This window comes from Neolamprologus brichardi, chromosome 7, assembly GCF_056152115.1.
Source record: "Neolamprologus brichardi isolate AB-2024 chromosome 7, ASM5615211v1, whole genome shotgun sequence".
Taxonomy (NCBI): Eukaryota; Metazoa; Chordata; class Actinopteri; order Cichliformes; family Cichlidae; genus Neolamprologus; species Neolamprologus brichardi.
Window position 1 is genome coordinate 30,127,459 of NC_142110.1, and position 23,326 is coordinate 30,150,784.

Genomic DNA, 23,326 nt, shown 5'->3' on the forward strand with positions numbered 1-23,326 from the left:
ATTACTGACCTCTGTCATCATTTTAAGTGGGGGAACTTGCACAATCGGTGGCTGACTAAATACTTTTTTGCCCCACTGTATATTCAGTACTACAGCAACACGGATAACAGCTTTAAGGAAGGATTCTAAATGGTATAAAGACAGATTTAAAGCAAGCTAATTTATTCTAGGAATACCCATCGATTCAAAAACTATGTAGATGCTAGTGATTCAGAAAGAAAGATTTAAAAAATGGAAGAAAGGGGAAGGTGAAATAACAAAATTATTAAAAATTTAAAGATGTTGGGATTCAGTATGGTTCAGTAAACGAATAGAAATAAAAATGCCTACTGGACTGCATAGGTTAATAGTACAGTTTGAATTTAAATTAGGCTAACGAAGGATAAAAAAGGATAGTTAAGAATGAAAAATGGTGTAATCAAAAAATTAAAAACATAAAATTAGAGATGGGATTGTTTAAAATTTAAAATGTTAAAAGGAGGAGATTAGATGCAGTAAGAGACTACAGGTTACAGACTCAGCTAGTTACAGGAGTCAAACTGAGGAGTTAAAACAAGTGCAGTAAGAGAGTACAGTTTGCAAATTCAGTACTACACGTATCAAAAAAGAGGTGAGGGGATTATAAATGTCATAACGAGACATTCAAAGTAAGCTAATGAAGGATTCGTCAACATATAAACTAGTGTTGAAAAGAAATACAAAGTAGGGATTCAAAACAGCACAATAAAAATACAAATACAGAGGTTGAGTACTTCAGATGGATTGACTCAAAGTGAGACGAAGGAAGGATTCTGAATGGCACAATTAACCTTTTTAAGTAGGCTCGTCATAAAACAGATGATTCAAAATCATTTGAAACCAAAGATTGTAAATTGCACAGTGAAAAGAAAATACTAACCGGAGAAAGAAATTTGATTCAATACAATAGAAACATCTAAAATGGGAAGAAGGTGGGATTCCAAATGGCATATTACGAGTTCAAATAGAGAAAAATGTAATCATCTGTAATCAAATTAATCATTAAATTAAATGGAAAATTAAGTGGAAAAGTAAGCTTAAATGGAAAAGTGAGACCAGTATAGGGCTGAGAACTGAAAGAACGGGGTGATTCCGTATATAAACAAGGGAGGACTCAAACAGGACTCAATGAATGACAAATTGCATGAAGGAGGGAATCAATTGGCACAATTAAATATTTAAAACAGAAGGTGCAGAGGGCGACTACAATGGCAAATAAATAATTCAGGATGGTAATTAACAGGGATGACTAAAGTTAGAGCTCAAAGTGGCGAAGTGAAAGCATCAATAGGGGTTCAAAGTGGCAGGATGATGGATTCAAAAGAGATTTATGATGGAAAATGGAAATGAAATGAAGGAGGAAGGATTTGAAAATGCCACAATGATGGATTAACAATGGCTTAATTAGACATTTGAAAGCTCAAGGATGAGAATAAAAATGGATTTTGTTCTGTATTAGAAAAATGGGGATTCACAATGGCACATTGGGAAAATTGGAAACTTAGTGGTCAGCAGTGCGGTCAAACTTCTTTGTTAGGCTGAGGAAGACGGGGAGGCTGAGGAGGAGGAGCAGGAGTAGAACATATGATGTGTTTGATATCACCTCTTCTCTCCTGCTGAGCGAACGCTTCACTCTGATGTTTTATATATAATTAAAATGTTTTCTGTACAGGCAAAAGGGTCCTAGTTGTCCTAATTGTAGCTCCACCCTCCTCATTATTGTACCACGGAGGAGGAGGAGAAGGTGGGTGGGGTTAATAGAGGAGCTAATGATTAACATAGAAGCTCAGTGCATTAATTGGATATTTCAATGTGTACAGAGGTGAATGTTTATTATTCTGCAGGAGGAGGGAGAAACACAGCAGTTAGTTTGTGGGATTTTATTAAGATGAACTTAATGAGTCAATTTGGGGTTTATAGAGAAGGAAGTGGGAGGCGGAGTTTTATTCAGAGGTCTCCACAGAGCCTCACAATCTATTTGTTGGGAAGATAGCAGTGCTTGCTTGCACTTTATTAATGCCTACACACAAGTTGCAGCTTTTTAAATATTTTTTTAGTACAGTTTTTCTAAATAATCCCTACCAAACTCAAACACTAATTCCAAGATTTAAAATATCTTCACTTTTCCCAAGAGCATTGTCTTGTCGTGCAAAAAGATGGACAAAGGAGGCCTGATTATCATAAAAACTAAAATAGGCTTATCTCATGTAACCACAAGTAAAAATGTAGGTTAAGAAACACACGATCCAAAGGTTTTAATCTCAGGATCAGTGAGTGTGCTGAGCAACACGTTCAACAAAGCTGGGTTTTCTTTGTGTTAGCTGACTATACAAACATTAAAGCCCCAGTCAGGGGCTAGTACAATGGTGGTAACTTTTTTTTTCATGTAATCCAGGCTTCTGGTCTCTGTTCACTCTCACTTAAACATTTAATGAGGCACATCGGTCAGTTCACTGATTGAGCGTTGCTCACTACAGGTTATAAAACGTGTAATTTAAAAGAAAGATATTAGACATATAACATGACATATAGACTAATGATCTAATCATCTCTATTTCAGGCAGAAAAGCGCCTAACAGAAAGGGCCTGGCCCACTTAAGGTCAAGCCTGCTGTAGGGCTGGGGTAGAGTTAATTTGAACCCAAATGCTTCTTGAATTTATGAAGTGCTAATTAATTTTTTTTGTTTTTACAGTTTAATTTAAGCAAATAGGAACTGAACTCGAAGGTTGTTTTACAGAACAGCCCATCTTTTAAAGATCTTTCAAACTCAGATGTGAACTGTCATAGTAACTCCTCTTCTTTCTTTGTGTCTCTCTAGAGTTCCTCTGTTCACCAGCCTCAGGGTTATCACCGCCTTCATCTTAATCCAGACAACAAACCAAAAACCAGACCTCCCACAGCCCAAACGTCACTCGTTCTGATCCATTGTTTCCGTGGATGATTGCTTCAACCTTCCTGTTGTGGAGCCTTTTTTGCACTTGACATTTCTAAACATCTGGAAACAATTTTTTTTTTCCAGAGTCACAGTAGCAACAGTGGGAGCAACAACCACAGCAATAATGACACAATACCAGCAACAATGCCTCTGACATCAGAGGCTACAGTAGCAATAAGTGGAGCCTGAACCAGCTTGAAGCAACCAAAGCCTTTAATCCTCTCTCTGTGCAAACTTTACAACAAGCATTTCTTTTATTGCAATTTTTCTTTTTAATATAAAGTAGATAAAAATAATAATAAAAAAACAGAATGTACTTAAGAGCAAGTCCTTCATAAAGACCCAAAGTCAGGTTGCAAACTGCTGGACGGCTTTTGCTAACTCTACTAACTTTCATTTTTTGCTCTTTTATGATTTTGGTTCCTTTGTGGTGTCATATGTCAGCTTCAGGGGTTTTAATGAAATAATGAGAATTTACAATTATATGAAATAGAACAATTACTTATTTAAAGACAAATTTTATACCTTCTGAGAACATATGTGTACATTTTCTGGACTGGACTGGAATAAATAATTATATTCAGAGTCATGTTTGTCTTTTTGTTTTTCTTTGAGCATGGAGGCTGTTTCCCCAAACTGAGGCTAAATAGCTCAGATATCTGGAATTGAAGGGAGCTGAAGAAGGTTTACAGTTAATAACACTGTGCAGACCTCGCCCTCTTGATATGTAGTGGTATTTTCGCCTAGCATCTAAACATTTGTTTTGCCTGAATGGTCACACACCTGGTCTTACATGAAAATCTCCTTCTCTGAAAGGATCTGCAAAGAAGGATGGGATAAACCTCTGTAAATCCCGCTGTGCAAAGCCAGCAGAGACGTTTCCAAGAAGACTGAAAGCTGTAATTGCTGCCAAAGGGATTTATATCAACTACTGAATTAACAATGTGGAATCTGATTTTTAAAAAAGTTTTATTTCACTTTAGCTGAATGCGGTTTTCAGTGTATACCGACGGCGTAAACCTATACAAGTAGATTTTAGTGCCATCCCTCTAATTTCACGGTAAGGAGTTAGCAGATCTGGGGCCTTTATCTCTTGGTGCTTATTGCTGTGGCAGGTAAATCAAGGTACAGCCACCAGGAGGCTCCTGGAAATAAATTATGAGGAAAAACCTGGGATGAGAAGTCATTGTTGGAGCTCAAAGAAAAGTTAAGTAATCAGCGGGTAGTTTGTTCTGTCAGACATTTGGCACAAACTGCTCCCAGTCCAGATGTTGGAGTCTGTGTGTGATTGTATTGGTGTTCGTGGTGTTTGTGTGTTAAAGACAGAGTGAGACAAACCAGCCTGCCAGTTCTGCCCTCATTTGCATCTGCTAATGGCTCCATGATGCCGGTTTCTGATCACTGCAACCACACATTTAAAATCCTGCTTCTGTGCCAGATGCTCCTCTCTCCCTCTGCCTCGTTCAGGGATTCCTGCTTCCATCCTGTTACAGCAGCTCCGTCCGTGCTCCGCATGAGAAAACAGCAGCTGAGGTTTGACTGGAGGCAGAAAGCAGCACCAGTAATGATGATTTCAGGTGATAAATCTGGATTTATGCTCAAACTTTACAACCGTGAGCATGCCACTTTAAAACCATGAGCATTACTGTGCTGCTGCTGTGAAAGCTTCCTACATGTGTAGGAAGCTAGCTGCAGACTTTTGCTTCTATTCAGGCACAAGAACACTTCAGTCAGAGATGCTTACAGCACAGTGAGAGGTTGTGAAAAGTCTCTGTCTGTGGGGGGGCTCTTGAACAATATGAGAGCATGAAAACTTCATATCATAAATAGAAAAAGCTTAACACATCCAAAGAGGATGTGTTAAGCTTTTTCTATGTTTTATGTTTGAGAGGGAAATGCTGTGTGCTGTAAATGTCCGGTCTCATGTTCATACCTACAGCACATCCTAGTAGTATAAATATCTGTTCCATAAAGGTACTCTGGTGTCTGGTGAGAGCCTCAAAATGATTCAAACCATCACTGACCTTTCCAGATATCAAATATGAAATTTTTAACTCTTTAAAAGTGGAAAATCTTCACTTTGAGTACATGGAATCAATGTAGAGCAAATATTTTTAATGTGGATTTAACGGAGGTGAAAGTCAGAATACCTCTGATATCCACTGGAAATGTTTGTACTCTATAGTAAATGCTGCTGCTGCTGCATGTCTGGGAACCGTAACCCTTTTACCTTATAACCTGAGAGGCTGGAGGAGGGTTCACACAGTGAAAAAGAAACATGTTTTGGATTTTAGCCATTTGGAAATTTATAGACGCGAGTCCAGACTTCTAACTTTTTTCTCTGAAAAAACTCAAAGTTGGTGCAGAGACCAGAGAACTAATGTGATGTTGCACTCACCTTTGTCTTTGTCAGGACTCCGTTAAAACTGTTAAAACACTGAAGTATCTCCAAATGGTTAGAGTCTCCAGTTTGCTGTGCTTTCAAGCTTAAACTTTCTTTGTTTGTACTTTACCCGCCTAAACAGCCAACACCAGATACTTTTCCTGACACAACCATCAAGGGATTTGATCTCCTTCCAAGCTCAAACAAGGGACCTCTTGCTTGTTAGTCACATATGGCAAACATGTAAACCACTACAACCCCTCACCCTTCAAGAAACAAACAAATAAAGAAATACCCATGCGGGCAAACAATAGATCAGTGTGGGTAAACTGTGGGCTGTGGGCTGTGTGGGCAGGGCAAAACCCCCACATATCCCATATCACTTAACCATAATGTGGGCCCACAGGACTAAGCTTACTGTGGGGCCTGTATGGGCTAATCCATGGGGTGTGAATGAGTGGCCCTAAAGTGCCCCAAAGGGCAAAACTGCTACAGACCCTGTGTGGACACAGTCAACTGGGGCACTTGTTGGATAAACGTGGGTTTGCCCCATCTACAGAGCCCCACAGTTCACACACAGCTACCTATTGTGGGCCTGTGTCGGCATGTTTGGGGTTGGGTGCAATGTATGCCAGGCGGCGGCTACTAAGACTAGCAATTGGGACATGGAACGTCACCTCTCTGGTGGGGAAGGAGCCTGAGCTAGTGCATTAAGGCAGAGAGGTATCTACTAGATATAGCGACCGTGGCTCAGGGGGTTGGGAAGCGCATCTGTAACCGGAAGGTTGCTGGTTTGATCCCCGGGCTCTCTGTCCTGGTCATTGTGACCCTACCGCCTACTGGTGTTGGCCAGAGGGGCCGATGGCGCGATATGGCAGCCTCGCTTCTGTCAGTCTGCCCCAGGGCAGCTGTGGCTACAACTGTAGCTGCCTCCACCAGTGTGTGAATGTGAGAGTGAATGAATAGTAGCATTGTAAAGCGCTTTGGGTGCCTTGAAAAGCGCTATATAAATCCAATCCATTATTACTATTATTATTATTATTATTATTATTATTATTATTAGATATAGTAGAGTTTCCCTTGGTGGTGGGGGCGGGTATCCTAGTATTCCCTCAGCTTGCTGCCTGTTGGGGTTTTTCCCAGTGGACAAGAGTCTTGTTCCCTGCGCCTTTGGGTTGGGGAACAGGTCCTGACTGTCGTCTGCGCTTATGCATCGAGTGGTGGCTCAGAGTACCCAGTCTTCTTGGAGTCCCTGGGTGGGGTGCTTGAGAGTGCTCCACCTGGAGACTCTGTTGTCCTACTGGGAGACTTCTATGCTTATGTGGGCAACGACAGTGAGACCTGGAGGGGCGTGATTGGGAGGAACGGCCACCAGGATCTGAAGTCCACAGTGTTTTGTTGTTGGACTTCTGTGCAAACCACAGTTTGTCCATAACAAATACCATGTTTGAACATAAGAGAGTCCATAAGTACACGTGGCACTAGGACATTCTAGGCCGCAGGTCAGTGATCAATTTTCTAAGCGTATTGCCAGACCCTCGGCCATATCTTCTGGATACTTGTGTAAAGAGAACGACTGAGCTGTCAGGATCAGGTAGCGGGGGAAGATGCAGGACAGACTTGGAAAGTGAGTGTGCACTGGGAACGCCTGGCAGAGGCCCTGGTTCACGAGATCTTCAATGCAGACCTTCGGCAGAGCTTTAACACCATTCCGAGGGAGACTGGGGACATTGAGTCTGAATGGACCATGTTCAGCACCTCCATTGCCAAAGCCATTGCACTGAGCTGCAGCCGCAAGGTGGTTGGTGCCTGTCGTGGTGATAACCCTCGAACCAAATGGTGGACACCAAAGTTAAAGGGAATACCAGGTTGAAGAAGGAGCCCTATCGGGCTTGGTTAGCCTGTGGGACTTCGGAGGCAGCTGATAGGTACTGACAGGCCAAGCGGAACGCGGCTCAGGCAGTGGCTGACGCAAAAACCCTGGTGTGGGAGGAGTTCGGAGTTTGGAGTTACCTTTGTCATCGATTCTGTTGGTAATTTTTATGGATAGAATTTCTAGGCGTAGCCAGGTGGCAGAAGGCTGTCACTTTGCTTGTCTCAGAATCTCATCTCATCTTTTTGTGGAAGTTGTGGTTCTGTTGGCTTCATCAGGTGATGGCCTCCAGCCTACACTGGAGCAGTTTACAGCCGAGTGTGAAGCGATAGGAATGAGAATTAGAACTTCCAAATCTGAGGCCATGGTCCTCAGCTGGAAAAGGGTGGAGTGCACACTCCAGGTCAGGGACGAATTCCTGCCCCAAATGGAGAAGTTCAACTATCTCGGGGTCTTGTTTATGAGTGATGGGAGAAGGGAGCGGGAAATCGACAGATTGATGCTGCGGCTGCAGTGATGCGGACGCTATACCGGTCCATCGCGTTGAAGAGAGAGCTGAGTGTATAAGCAAAGCTCTCAATTTATTGGTCAGTCTGCGTCCCTACCCTCACCTGTGGTCATGAGCTGTGGGTAGTGACCGAAAGAACGAGATCGTGGATACAAGTGGCAGAAATGGGCTTACTTCAAAGGGCGAGGAGTTTGGCCAGAAAAGAGCTGCTGCTCCTCCACACCGAAAGGAGCCAGTTGAGGTGGTTCGGGCATCTGATAACGATGCCTCTGGGTGAGGTGTTCCAGGCATGTCCTGATGGGAGGAGACCCCGGAGCAGATCCAGGACATGCTGGAGAGATTATATCTCTCGGCCGGCCTGGGAACGCCTTGTTGTTCTCCCAGACAAGCTGGAGGAAGTGGCTGGGGAGAAAGAGGTCTGGGCTTCCCTGGTTAGGCTGCTGCTCCCGCGACCCAGCCCCGGATAAGTGGAAGAAGATGCATGGATGGATGGATGGAAAAAAACCCGCACAGTTTGTGTACTCGATTGTGTCCTGTTTTTAAAATGTCACCCTCCTCCTCTTGCATGTTAACAATCAGAAGTGTAAGTTAAACAGGAGAGAAGTTGCAGCTTTCATGTTGCATATTTCATGAATCTGAACATAAAACTGAATCTATGAGCATGCAGTGGGTTCATCAGCATTTTCAGTCTTTAACCAGCTGTTTCCTCTGGAATTAAAGCAACAAAAAGATAAAATTAATAACAAGCAGAAGAAAAAGGCTCCAGCGCTGAGGAGAGCTGCAGAGCATAATTATCAGGGTATTTGTCACCACGAGCGACCCCTTTCACGTACACAAATTAATTGTTTGTTTTTTTAATGTATGAATATTCATGAGAGCGGCTTTAAGGATATAGGGTTAGGGGTTAGAGAATCCATTATATCAATACAAACACAAGCTTGTGTGTGCGTGTTTGTGCAGTCGTTGTTTGTTCTGGTTATTTCTGGATGTCACATCTGATTGTTTCCATCACAACACACACAGCCTAAGTGTACTTTATGGGAAAGCAAATGAGCAGCAGCAGAGTGCATTAAAAATTTCAAAAGTCTTTTGGCCTATTATGTTTTTTAATTATCCATCCATTCCAATTCAGTTCAATTCAGTTTTGTTTGCATAGTGCCCATTCACAACACTAGTCTTCTCAAGGTGCCTAAATCTCCTTCCGCTACAGAGCTTTGACATAAGCAACATGATAAATTCAGTGTCATGTGTATTTGTTAGCCAAGCATTTCTGAAATGAGTGAAGCCAATGTGTTTTCAATACATGCTAACTGGCTGTCACATGTTTAAATACTCTGGGTATATTCTTCAGCACTGTGAAACTGCTATTTTCTTGTTAGGGATTCATCTTTTCAATGACTTTTACTGCAACTTTAAAAAACTTTTGAAAAGCAGATTGGTTGAAATGGCAAGACTGCATCCAGTGGCGGTCTCCTAGCCTGTTTGGCGCCCTGGGCGAACAGTCCCTCTGATCCCTTTACCCCTGGTCCTAAAGTGTATATTTATTTTCTTACTCTTCTTATATTTATTGTTTGTTTACTTGCACTGCTGTAACTGGAGCCTCGTCGTCTCGTCTCTCTATATAGGGCTTTGGAGTTGACGTCACGCCGTAGTGCATTGTGGGATTGCGGCGCCATGTCAGAAGGCAACAAATCAAAACAAACACACTGTGTTGGAAGCATTACTGCCAAAACCATGTTTAAAATCTGCGCAAAAGACAAAGGGCTGTATCGCGACCGATTGCGCCCAGACGCCAAGAGACGGTACTTGGAAAAAATAGCGTGCGTCGGTAATGTGGACCCGTATGAAATAAGGCAGTGGAATAGAAACCCAGACAACCTACCGCCGTTGTCCTATCCTATCTTCACGTACCTTGTCTGTGGAGTCAGCGCATAGGGGAAATATCCGCTCATCTGACCACTGCAATCCAAGCCTGACGTCTTCGTTTAGTATTATCGGATAGATGAGATCCCTCCCATTGCCTCCAGGAGGGGAAACGATGAAAAGAGTGCCCATTTTCCAGCTTCTTGCCTTCCCTATCGTGTGATCTACCATTGCAACCGACAACACAGTACGTACGAACCATAGCTGACGCTTCCGTTTGCTTTGTCTGGCCTACTGTCATGGCGAGAGGGGGCGTGGCCCCCCTCCCGTGACATCACGCTCCAAAGCCCTATACTGGACTGTATGTAGCAAAGATGAGAATAAAGTTTACTTTGACTTCAGCAGCAAGCAGGCGCACCGAGGGCTCTCGCGCTCACTTTTCACGTATAGAATTTCGAAAAAACATCGGTGCATAAGTCTGTATCATGATGTCTGGTGTTTTTGTGTTTGTTGGTTTGTTTTTATTTTGTTTTATTTTGCGAGTTGATTATTAGACGCTGCTCCAACCAGCCAGAGAATCCCCCGCCGACCCGCCCTCTCCTCCCTGTGCCGCAAGCAGCAGGCGCACCTCGCAAACTAGGGCGCCCTTACTCCCAGCAAATGGGCGATAGAAAACTGATCGGTGCCTATGCCATCCCTAGTATGCACTGGCATGACGTCGGGGCAGCATGAGTACGAGCAATTTTTTTTTTCTTTTGCCGATGCCCGTGATGCCGCCCCCCACCACGATGCCGCCCCGGGCAACCGCCCATGTTGCCCGTATCAAAAACCGCTACTGACTGCATCTGCAGACGGAAAAGAAGAAAGTATTCCACTATAGGTTTGTGAAATCTGATTTTGAACCATCATATTGAGCAAGGTCCAAATGATCAAATCCACTAATTGTTTCCCATATGGAAAAGAAATGATTTACTCATGAAAGTGCCCACTTTCATATATTGTTTTAGTAAGTATCCAAAACATACAAGTTTCATTTATATGATTTTTCTAGGGATCTTATCAAGGGCGTAGATTTGGTTGGCAATGGTGGGGACGGATGATTCAACCACCGAACCCTGCCCTGTTTCTTTTTTTTTCCTTTTTGCCTTTGCTTCTTGATAAAAAAAAGGAGAAATATACTTGCCTACATATGATATTCTACATGCTTTTAAACCATTTAAAATGCAATTCATAGTTTTATATGTGAATTATATAATGTTAAGTTACTATAAAACAAATGACTGACTAAGTATTTTATACTTTAGTTTACTTCAACCATATTCCATATAAATCAGATATCATACAAAAATAAAAATACCTTAAAATAGAGTCATGACAATAAAAGAATATGACTTTAAGGACTTAACAACATTACTTCAGTTATACTACACCAACATCTCTTATACATTAGCACTAAGGGAACACTGAATGACCTGGTGGTTTTTGTCCATAAAACTACTCATCTAAGATTACCACAAAGTAAAAGATCTCTTAGCAAAATTATGCAACATTTTAGGCACACTGTTGCCCCGGTGTGTCAAGTCAGTGAGCTGGGATGTTTTACTCTAAACATGAACTACTGTTACAGCAACAGACATGGACTACTGGTGTCCCACACAACAACTCAATGTCCACTATGTGAAGCAGCCAAACACATGCCCTCTCCTCTTATTAACTGAGATAAACTGCTGGCATATTTGTTTTGCATCTATACTCTCCAGTCTCTCCTGGTGGCCATGGTAACACGTTATTCATGGTTACATACAATTTTAGACAGATGTGGGCCAAAGCCTAAAACGATGTGCCGGGAGTTTGCTGTTCTCCCCGGTTCAGATATTGGAAGTTTGCACAGCTACATTCTCGCCTGAAAATTTTTTAAAAGTTTATTTTGCAACCCAGAAAGAGTAATAAGAGGGGCATGTATTGCCTTGCATAGCCTGTAACGTTATTATGATGGACCGATTTTATGAGTGAACTTGACTTCAAGTGACTTACAGGTTTCTTTGAAAAATACTTTCTTGTATCCAGGTTATTTTTGCTGCCATCCTCCTCCTTGCAGGTCCTCGCAGCGCAGGATTACCGCTGCTAAAACTAAACAGAGCTCCCTGAAAGGCACAGCCAATCACATTGGCCATATTTGTCACATGATATAGGACCCCAGTAGAGAACGTAATTTAACTCTTTCTGCACCGCTGGGTGAATGAGATGTTGACAGATCGCTTTTTTTTAAATTTCTATTGGTTTTGTTTTGTTTTTGTTTTGTCCCCACCAAAAATTATTGGTGGGGACAATTCAATAATCGCTGGATATTGGTGGGGAACCCTTCCGTCCATGCCAAATCTACGCCCTTGGATCTTATATCTGTTTTCACTCTTGTATGCTTTTCATACAAGTTTCACACAAGACCAGTGTTGGGACTAACGTGTTATTAAGTAACGCGTTACAGTAACTACGTTATTATTGTGGTAACGAGCACGGTAACTAGTTATTATGCCAAAATCAGGAACGCGTTAGTCGTTACTGGGATTTAGATAGGGTCGTTACTCGTTACTTCGTGTGGTGGCTATCGTGGAGCTTCCACAGATTCAGTAACATTAGCAAGTGGTGGAAGCCAGCAGGTGGATGAAGGAAAGGGGACGCAGAAGGAAAAGAGACCCGAGGCAGCCGCCGGTCCAAGTGTGAACTGAACTTCAGGTAAGAAGTTATGACCTGCAGTCTATCTGGGTCAGATATAAACCAAGTTCAGGTTGAGTTTATTTTCGTTATTCTGACTTTTTCCGTACTAGCTAGCATGACGGAGTTTCTATACAGCTGGGTGGGTGCTATGAAGTTAATGATGTTGAACTTTATTTTGTTCATAAGTTATTAGAGTTGTCAACCGTCCCGTCTGGTATTCAGAGAAAATATTATGCGTTTCTTATTGAGGTGAAAAGGAACAGTTTGTCCCGTAATTCAGCTACAATGAAAAACACACAAAGCTGGAGTTATTCTGTGTCTTTGCTGCACAGCTGCCTCTTCTTCTTTCATTCTCCCCCCTCCCTCTCCTGTTTCTGCTTCAATCATGAAAACTTATCAATGATCAGCTGATCGGCTCTCTTGTTTGTTTATCGCCCACTTCGCGCCAGAAAGAGGAAACCAGCAGATGTCGCATTAAACAACAGCAGCACGTTTAAGCTTGATCAGCTGTTGTTAGAATTTATTTAATATTAATTTCTAGTATCAGCTGATGTTTGCTGGAGCCACAGCTGCAAAAAAGCTGCTGGTCATGATATCAGTTTGGATATGTGGTGAGAGGGAAACATGAAGATGAAACCAGGAGATGTCCTTACTGAATCATCAGAGCTGAACAGGTGATGGAGAAACAGGTTTACCTTTGAGGTGACATAAATGAGTTTAAGGGAAGTTATGAACTGTTTCTGAGAGACAAATAACACCAGGATCCTTTTTTAGGTAGCTGACAGCTGGTAACTGTGCAGGGACGGGTCTAGCAAAGTTTTGCCAGGGGGGCCAGGTAGGGCATTAACAGGGAGAGGTGGGCACAAGGAAATACTTTTCTTTCGATCGTGGCTCAAGAGTTGGGAGTTTGCCTTGTAATCGGAAGGTTGCCCCGGCTCGGACAGTCTCGGTTGTTGTGTCCTTGGGCAAGACACTTCACCTACCACCTACTGGTGTTGGCCAGAAGGGCCGATGGCGCGATATGGCAGCCTCGCTTCTGTCAGTCTGCCCCAGGGTAGCTGTGGCTACAACTGTAGCTTGTCTCCACCAGTGTGTGAATGTGTGTGTGAATGGGTGGATGACTGGGTGTGTAAAGCGCTTTGGGGTCCCTAGGGAGGACTAGTAAAAGCACTATACAAATACAGGCCATTTACTTTCTTATTCTCATTTAAAATGTCTCGCTTTTAAAAGATAATTATCTGAATCTTACAACAAACAATTGATAGATTGATACATATATACCATCAAGACAGTGTACATCACTGTCACAACAGCGTTTGTTTTCATTCAAAGGCTTTATGATTTTTCCTACAATGGTGGCCCGGGCATCTAGACAAAATGCCCGGGCCAATTTTTTGTCCCAGTCCAGCCCTGTATGCAGCTCATCTGCAGTCTGGTGTTGCTTACATCTTCCTATTCAGAAGGCAGAATTTCAGAGTTCTGAGTACAATCGAAAGCACCACGACTGCAGTTTTTGTGTTGGATGTAAAAAGCGCACATGACGCTGTGATGTAGGCTAGAATCATGGCAGCAGTCAATGACGGTCCAGGCGTGGGATTTCTCTTGTGGAAATATGCACATTATATTTTCCTTTCTATTGGTAGGTGGCACAGTGCACTTGTGGCAAGTAAGCAAGCTAGAAGACTGGCAAAGTTATGGAAGCAACACATTAACAAGAGAATTCTGAGTAAAACCAAAGTTACTTTCCCTAGTAACTAGTTACTTTGAAAGTAACGAGTAACTTGAAGTAACTGAGTTACTTATGATAGAAGTAACTAGTAATGTAACTAAGTTACTAATTTAAAGTAACTTACGCAACACTGCACAAGACAGATACAAACTTTACAAGATTTATATATATCTTTTCCATATGGGAAACATCTTTAAATTTACTTTAAAAACTGTTGTTGTTTATTAAAGATTTTAGCTGATAGGTGCTGCTTAAGCACATGCTCTGCTACAGTCCGCCAACCCATCCAGGGTGCAACTGCTTCTCACCCAACAGTGTGTGAAATACTCTCAACAGTTAATCTAACAATTTGTGTTTCTGAACACAAATTTCACAGAATTTCCCAACATGCTTTGTGGCCTTGAACAAGACTCTTATGAGCACCTCTGTCAAAGCAAAAGTTTTTGCACATTGCTGGTCTGTAGCATCCCCAGTAGTAGACATCCCACTAAATTCATCCCAAGGTCAGACAGTGCAAAAAGCCCATTCTCTCTAAAAAGAACATGGCAGCACTACTTAGACTTGCCAAGCTGCATGTGAACCATCTGTGAGACTTTTGGAACAATGCTCTTTCGACAGATTAGATGTGGAGATGTTTGGCCATATTGCACAATACCACATTTGATGAAAACCAAACACAGCACATCGGTGCAAACACTTAATACAAAGCGTGAATTACGGTGATAAAAGAGTAACGATTTGGGGTTGTTTTGCAGCCACAGTACATGGGCAACTTACAGCCATTGAATTAACCATGAACTCCTCTGACCCAGTCTATAACAGAATGACTGAAAAAGAAAAGAATTGACATGTTACACTGCCGAGGATAAAGTCCAGACAGCAACCTGATTCAAAGGCGGGACCTTAAGTGCATAAACGAATACCCACAAACCTCAATAAACTGAAGCAATGTTGTGAAGAAGAGAGGGCCAAAATTTTTCCACAACAATGCGAGAGACTGAGACTCAGATAGAGAATGATTAATGATTCAAGCTACTGAAGCTACTGTACTTAAGTTTTCATAAGGCTAATTTTCCAGTCTGTGTTACTAGCCTAGACTAAGACAACCTAATTGTAAAGAGTCAGGAGAACAATGAAATGCAAAAAACAAAACATAGTTCTAATCTTCTAATGGTAAGCCACACAAACTGAAAGTCAAGATTTAAACTGAATTTATTGGTTTTAGTAACTAAGTATATTTTACTTCTTTAAAATCAAATATGGAAACAGTTTGAGTGTTTTAGAAGAAAATGGGGACATTTTATTATGCCGATGACACCCTCCTGTTTCTATGTGTTGATTAAAGACCGCATCCATCCAAATAGGGTGTGAGATCACGACCTTGACAGTGATTACGCCATCCATACCTGAAACCAGACACACAGTTAATCCTTTCACAAATGACTGTCTATCCAGAAAAAAGCAGGACCATCAGTTTTTAGAATCACATCATCCATTCTTACCAGGCTGCGATGCCTTGGGGGTCTGTAACAACACGTTTGGCGCAGTTGATTGCCACGGTGACATCATCACTTAAAAGGTCTGTGATTAAAAAAAGTAAATACATGATGGCAATTAAGATGTGGTGATTGAGGTAAAACAAGTACAACACAGGAGAAAAGGTATTAATCCATCCACTTCGACACAAATTTTATTGTATAAGCTTGGAAAACAGTGAAGTACAAAGAAAAACTTTAATTTTATCTCTAGTGGGCTGGATCAGTATAACCTTTGCATAATAACTGATAGAAGATGTGATTTTCTCAGTAATAATGCTTTTTATGCAGATCTTTAGGTTCTTTGCTTGGATGAAGTTCTAACAACCCCTTTTCATGCCATGAACCAATCTTAAACCTTGGTATCATTCAGATCACAACAAGACCTGGCTCATCACTGACCCTTGCAATTGATTTGACATCCATTTCTGAAAGACATGATTTTGTCATTGCACCACCAGCGATTATTAATCTGAAAGATGCCAAAATCAGTGGATCCATCGTTGTTGTGGTGCGTCTTCATGGTGTCGTAGCCTGACTCCCATTTGGTCAGGCAAACCCCTGCAGACAAAACAGGAGACATGGACTCCTGAAATCTAAACATCAGGTATTAAAACTAACATTTTCTCATTTATCCACGTTTCTCATCAGAATCACATTTTTATCATATTTGAAGACCAAACTAATAGTGTTACACTGTGATTTTTTCTAACTAGGTACACTTTCAGTGCAATGGCAGTTTTTTTGGGATTATTATCATGCTGAAAACTGAAGCCTTACCAATCAGAGTTCTTCCAGATGGTATTTAATGGCAGATTAAACTCTGAGGACAGTGGTGTTGGAGAGTTTGTCAACATGGATGGAATCATGAATGCAGAAAAGTACCATCAAACATAACAAAGCCTCTACCATGTTTTACGGATGCCCGTTCCAAACCTGTTTCATTTACAGGGGCAGCTCAATCGTTCACGTCTAACCCAAGGAATATACTTTTAAACTGTCACTGGTCTAACCTTGCTGCACAAGAAAATAGCTTCTGATTGGATCACTTCCAAGCTTGTCCCGCACTTCTATGCAACTTAATTAGTTCTGCTTAATATCTCCAAGATTTAATATCTCCAAGATTTTCTTTAATTTCATTTTCATTCGTTGACAAAAGTGTCAGTACATTTCATCACAGTTATTTTTTTTTGCCTTTTCCCCTGCTTTTCTTTCTAAAAATTGTTTTGTGTATGGCAGCAACCCTTCCACTGAGACCAATTCTGATAGGTCGTCAGCAAATGTTAGATGATACAACTAAGTTCAATTTTATGCCTGTCTAATTGGGTCATTTCTGGCATTTTTGTAAATTCGACCAAAGAAATGGGAACAAATGATGTGTTTTTGCAACAGACTGAACGTAACGTAAAGTAACAAGCTGTCACAAGTATGGTAAAAATGGCCTGTATTTGTATAGCCCTTTACTAGTCCCTAAGGACCCCAAAGTGCTTTACACATGCAGTCATCCACCCATTCACACACACATAGTGTGTGTATCATAACAAGCTGATCGTAAAGTGCCTAACATGGAATTCACATGTGAAGTCATTTAGCTCTTGTGTGTGAGACCAGGCAGTGTAACAGGTCATACTCACAGTCAGCCAGACTGACATCGTGGTAGCCGTCCATTCCACTATCCTTCAACTTGTGGGCCCATTCACAGCGCTGGAAGCGTTTAGCGTTCGCTACAGCCACCAAGAGCAAAAAGAATAGACTTTTCATCATGGTGTCTCTGCTGGTCTGAATTTGTCCAGAGATGTTGCTGAGTTTTCTGAGTTGTAACTGTCTAGGTTCAGATAAGAGGACCTGAGCATGAGTCACGTAAAAGCAAATAGCAAGCAATGGTGGGTTCATGGTTACAAATTCCAGACAGACAAACAAAGCAGATCAATCAGAGTGAGACAGACTGATGTTTGAGGAAGGTTTTTTTTAATTTTTTTTAAGAAGCAGTTCTAATTAATGGCAGAAACAAAGCATACAAAGCTTTATTATTGATTTTACACCACAGGACCATATGAATCATACCATGAATATAATATTGCACTAAAAAAAAGACTAAAATATAAAATGCTTTTAAAATTGAAGACAATAATGGATACAACTTGAAGTTGCCACATTTCAGTCCAAATGTAAGTCAAATTTTATTCAAATTTCCAGATATTTCTCAAAAAATAACAAGCATTTATGTAGTTACCCAGTTATAGCTCAAACAGTGAAAAATAATGTAAAGAATTAAAAAAGAAATCATTAAGTCATCACTGGTGTATGGAAGCCCGTTTAAGCCACTAGAAAAAAAGTATTCATAACTTGAAATTTCAACTTATTAACTCAAAATTTTGAGAAAAGTAACTCGAAATTTCGAGTTAGCTCTGCCAATCAGTAATCTATGTGAATGACGTCATTTTCTTGTTAGGAAGGATATGGCGCAGAGGAACTCTCACTGAAAACCGCATCGCTACAAATTGGAGATTTCGAGAGTACGTTTGCTGATAGTAACACCATGTGATTCAGCTAATAACACAAGGATTTCAGCATTTGTGAAGCCATGTTGAAATTACTCAGCAATGTGTGCGTTCATGACTGGCTGTAATTGACCCTGTGCACGAGAAAATGCTAACTTCCTGGTTTGAGACCGGATGTGGGGTTGTACATTTCCGGTAGCTTTACTTTGCGGTCAATCGCTACTACGAAGATATACTCCAAAATCATGTCCAAAACTCGAGAACGGAAAGATCGCGTTAAGTTACAAAGAGCAGAAGGTGGGAACACTCACCACTGTTGTGTCATAAAAAATCTAAGGATCAATTTTGACGTTTAAAGATTTTAGATCGATCAGTTGTTTACATCACTCAACACAAGCAGAACTGCATTACTGCATGCAGAAGACACACCGTCCACATTCAGAAGTATCTCTGTATAGTGACTGGTCTTATGATTTAAACAGGCAAATATTCAGCATTCAAACTACAGGTGAAGAATAGTCAAACCAGATGTTTCCCCCATTATGTCGATATCAGCTAGTCAAGTACACACCTACACAGCATGTTAACAAACCATGAAAAAAGCCACACAAAAAATGAATGATTGCTGGTAAGGGTTTCTATACATCAGTATTTACGAAGGGTATGTTGTGACTTACCTTCAAAATTACAGCGGTCGCTTGCTATAACGCGGTTCACCTTTCACCTCGCTGTTTCGCAGATTTTTTAGTGCAAGTTTGCATGCTTATTTTTTTTTTTACATCACATTGTGTCCTGCGTCCTGCGTCCTGATCGCTGCAGACGATCTCCTCCGTGACGTCTCTCCTGTACAGTACAGAATCGCTGCATCGATCGCTAGCAGTATGACTCTGAAGTGCAGTGCTGTATGTCCACGATGTCCACGAAACGTTTTGCACCGTCAAAAAATAAAATTGGCTACTTGATTTCACCTATCGCTGGTTATTTTTATAACATAACAGCCGCGATAAACGAGGGACAGCTGAGAAATATAACATTTGAATCCATTTTCTCTTTTGCCCTGAGGCGCAGGGAAAAATATTGACAAGTCGATGAACATCATTTACAGATATATTGGGTAAATGTCCAAGACATCTATAGAAATGTAAATCACCGCTTGATTCATTCATTTGCTTAACTTGTTTTGGACCGTAAGGCAGGCACAAATAGGACACCGGAAACAAAGCTCCCCAGAGGAGTTTCCGTACCGGAAGTAGCATATGCTAACGTACACATAGTCAATACTGGTAGCTTAGCTGTAGCATTTGTAGCTTAGGGCTTCAGCTTCGGGGTAACAAGGAAATGACGTCGTCATTCACGTAGATTACTGATTGGCAGCGCTAACTCAAAATTTCGAAATTCTTTTTTTTTTTTTTTTTAAGTGGTGGAAACAGGCTTTCATACTGGTGATAACCCAAAGTGTTTGGAGAAAAGGAAAATTAACTTTTTGAAAAAAAATCAGTTGAAGGATTATTTTCTTTGAACTCTGACTCTAAAGACTTGGATAATTTAATACAACAAAAATTACATACACAGGGTGGTTAGCACTGTCACCTCATAACAAGAAGGTTCTTGTCAAGGATTGTTGTGTGGCAGGCAGGAGATTGGACCTAAAATGCAGGACTCACAACACACGGGAATAAACTCAAAATACAGCTTTATTTACTGACTCAAGGAAATTATACAAAACTAAACTAGACTGGGAAAATATAAATTAAACATCACAGAGCAGCACACAAGGGAACACAGAGCATGAGGAGAACACAACACTGACAAAGAGAAACACAGGGCTTAAATACACTGAGGGATAACAAGGGCAATGAGACACAAAAGGAGAGCACAGCTGTGAGTAATAAGGCAGGATGAGACAAGGGAAGCAAACTAGAAACACTGACATGAGACACAGACCTTCAAAGTAAAACAGGAAACACCGACTGAACTCTAGACACGTAAACTTAACAGAGACTCGGGAGACAGAATATAGAGACCTGAAATGTGGGACAGAAAGACACAGAGTTAACACCGAGAAACCAAATAACAAAACCTAAGAACTAGAACTCAGGAAGTACTACAGAACTAGGGAGCTAGAAATATTAGGACAGAAACCAAAACACAAACAGTCATAAACCATGATAAAATCAAAAGTAAAAGTACAAAACTCAAAACACTAGGTCACCGACTCATGACCGTGACAGTTCTAGGTTCAGATCCACTCTGTGGCTATTCTTTGTGCCGTTTGCATACTCTCTCTGTGTCTGTGTGGCTTCTCTCTTACCCACAGAGGTGAATGGTCTCTCTGTATTAGCACTGCAACAGATTGGAGAACTGTCCATGGTGTACTCTGCCCTTTGGGAGGTGGGATAGACCCCAGCCCCACCTTCACCCTGAGCTGGATAAATGTCAAAGATGGATGGATGAAAAATGACATATTTTAATTGATGATGAATTAATGATGACATCGAGGGTTATATTTTAGAAACGATAAATCACACAAACTGAAAATCAAGATTTTAATTCAGTTTATTAGTTTGAGTATCTCAGTGTGTTTCACTCCAGTTAGCTCAAAAACACAGAAACAGCCCAAATGCTTCAGAGGAAGACAGAGGCATTTTATTATGTTGATGACACCCTCCTGTTTCTATGTGCTGGTTAAAGACCACATCCAGCCAAATACTTTGTGAGATCATGACCCTCAAAGTTATCACGCCATCCAACCTGGAACCAGACACAAGGATCATCAGTCCGTTGAAGCAGCACCATCACATCAGATGATCATATGATCCATTCTTACCAGGCTCTGATGCCTAGAGGATCCCTAACAACCTGCTTGGCACAGTTTATTGCCATGTTGACATCTCTCACAGACCACGCGGGGGCGTGGTCTGTGGCCTGCTGCAGAGGAAGGGTGACGCAGTGCGTTGAGTTGTGTTTGATGTTGACAGTGAGGAGCAGAGATACAGAAGGGAGCAACGAGCCACCAGGGGAGTGTCTGTGTCCCAGGCTGAAAAAGAAAAACCTCAGTGTGTTTGTGTGGGGCAAATAAAAGGGCTGCTGCCCAAATCAAACATCATGTGTGGTGTATGCTTTGGGGAAGAGTTAAGTGTGACAGGAATTTCAAAAGTACAGATGAGAGAACAACAAGTATAAAAATAAGGGAAGATGCTGTAAATGAATCCATATAAACTGCTAATGGTGAGCTGAACTTAATTTGATAACTGTCCGTTTACAGGTTGAGCTATATTCCTACCCTTACCTGGACACTGGGGAAATAACAGAGGTCAACATCTGATTTTTATGCAGAAACCAAGATATTTGAGATAAGATAAAATGAATCAAGAACACTAACACACATATTTTTGTCCCCAGTACAGGACATGAAGTTTTGGTAAACAGTAGTCATTCTGTAATTAATAATTAGAATGAAGTTACATAGCTTGGGCTACTACAACAGGAAAAATGAGCTCAGTTAACTGTGGTGATAACCTTCTGTTCTCTCTGTTATGAGAAGTCTTGGCAATCAGAGGCAAACTAATATTGATCACATGACCTGCATTCTTTTATTATCAAAAAATCCCAACTCTAACTCCAATTATATATTTCTACAAAAACATAGGGTTAGAAATGGTGTCATCACTGTTGCCGCACAGCAAGAAGGTCCTGAGTTCAATTTCCAGGCCGGGGTCTTTCTGTGTGGGCTCTCTCCAGCCACTCCAGATGGGTGTGAATGCCTCCCGCAGCGAATGAAAGGATGGATAGATAGAATTGGTGTCATCACCAGTGATGGCTTCACAGAGTGAAGAGGGCTCTGTATGGCAGAAAAATGAAATTCATTTATGTCATCGGCCAGATAAATCCCATTGTATTCACCAGTGGATTGGATCAGTATAAGTTAAGATACGGTGGCCCTGAGAGGCCAAACGGACTGCAACTTCAGAAAACACAACATGCTGCAAAAACAAAAAACACTTGCAAAAAGAAAAATGCTGCAAAAAGAAAAATGCTGCAAAAAGAAAAACACTTGCAAAAAGAAAAATGCTGCAAAAAGAAAAACACTTGCAAAAAGAAAAATGCTGCAAAAAGAAAAACACTTGCAAAAAGAAAAACGCTGCAAAAAGAAAAACACTGCAAAAAGAAAAATGCTGCAAAAAGAAAAACGCTGCAAAAAGAAAAATGCTGCAAAAAGAAAAACGCTGCAAAAGCACACACAACACAACGGAAATAGGAAAAAAGACAACGGAAATGTTTCTGGGGAGACAATAACCGGACGGACCAGTTGCACGAACCAAAACATGCTAACAGGTTCACTGGGACTGGGAGACACTTCAAAGAAGTGGAAGCAGAGCGGCCAAAGAGTAAACTTTCAAAAGTAAGTTCTGAATATTATGTCACTTATTTATGTGCAAATGTTTAATAATGAGGAACATTAAAACATTACTGTTGGCCACATGCCGGCAAAGTTATGTGACATTAGCGATGTTTGTACTTTCAGCGTTTACTTTGTTTTAAAGTCTTTACTTTATACGCCGTTCGATAGTCGACCTTAGTCTTACAGAGAATGTGATGATTTTGTGGATAATTAAAGTCAGTCATATATCCACAAACACAACAGGCTGAAAGTCAGTGATGCTGCTCGGTTTGCAGTCCTGAATTTCACGGTTTACAGTCCCGTGGTCTCAGCCTCAGATACTTATCAACAGACCCTGAATTGGGATACAGCAATTCAGGGACTGTTTCCCAATTCAGGGTCTGCAGCCTTAAAGTACGCAGCCTTAACGGTCCTCAAGGGCCGCATTACTCAAAGACCACTGAGGCCGGAAGTGCGAGGCTTGTGAAATGGGGCGGTCTAGCCTCCATCGCGCTGCCCAGGTTGCCTAGCAACCATGATAGCTGGAAACGTGTGGTTGACAGAAATGAAGGAGAACATATTTTGTTCATTTGTTTGTTTGTTTCTACATAAGCTTTGTGTGATTTGATAAGTATCTGAGGCTGAGACCACAGGACTGTAAAACATGATTGTTGGGCTTCATTTCTGTACTGAACAGTCATTTAAGATTAGCTAGTAAATAACAATTAGCTAATGTTGTTCATGAGACTAAAGTCATCTCACTTTGGTAATGTAAATATAATATGGCCAATATTATATTAATCATTATTAGTTATTACAGCAGTGAACATGAATTCTGTGTTAAACACTGAGCTTCAGTAAAGATTCAAGTTTCATTTATTTAT

The 23,326-nt window shown here is 41.1% G+C and overlaps 2 protein-coding genes across 2 annotated transcripts in view; one reads left to right on the forward strand and one right to left on the reverse strand.

Annotated features, from left to right (window-relative positions):
- mbd2 (methyl-CpG binding domain protein 2) overlaps positions 1-3,539 on the forward strand; it is a 31,475-nt gene extending 27,936 nt beyond the window's left edge. The window contains exon 7 of the mRNA XM_006782108.3: positions 2,838-3,539. The gene's annotated coding sequence lies outside the window, so the exon portion shown is untranslated. The remainder of the gene's footprint in view (positions 1-2,837) is intronic.
- Positions 3,540-15,219: 11,680 nt separating this feature from the next.
- On the reverse strand, positions 15,220-17,426 carry LOC102777783 (lysozyme C-like). The gene is made up of 4 exons (XM_035915635.2): positions 17,195-17,426; positions 15,963-16,121; positions 15,528-15,606; positions 15,220-15,431 (listed from the first exon to the last, which is right to left on the reverse strand). The coding sequence occupies exons 1-4, from the start codon at positions 17,322-17,324 to the stop codon at positions 15,365-15,367; spliced, it is 435 nt and encodes a 144-aa protein (XP_035771528.2). The 5' UTR covers positions 17,325-17,426; the 3' UTR covers positions 15,220-15,364.
- Between the last annotated feature and the right edge of the window lie 5,900 nt (positions 17,427-23,326).

Bases quoted from the DNA above. Each gene is read 5' to 3' on its own strand.
- LOC102777783 (XM_035915635.2), bottom strand. From the start codon at position 17,324: ATGATGAAAAGTCTATTCTTTTTGCTCTTGGTGGCTGTAGCGAACGCT. The intron at 15,607-15,962 runs GTCAGTGATGAG...TTTTAATCACAG, and splicing joins ATGTCAAATCAATTGCAAGG to ACCTTTTAAGTGATGATGTC. The intron at 15,432-15,527 runs GTAAGAATGGAT...GTCTGGTTTCAG, and splicing joins CCCCAAGGCATCGCAGCCTG to GTATGGATGGCGTAATCACT.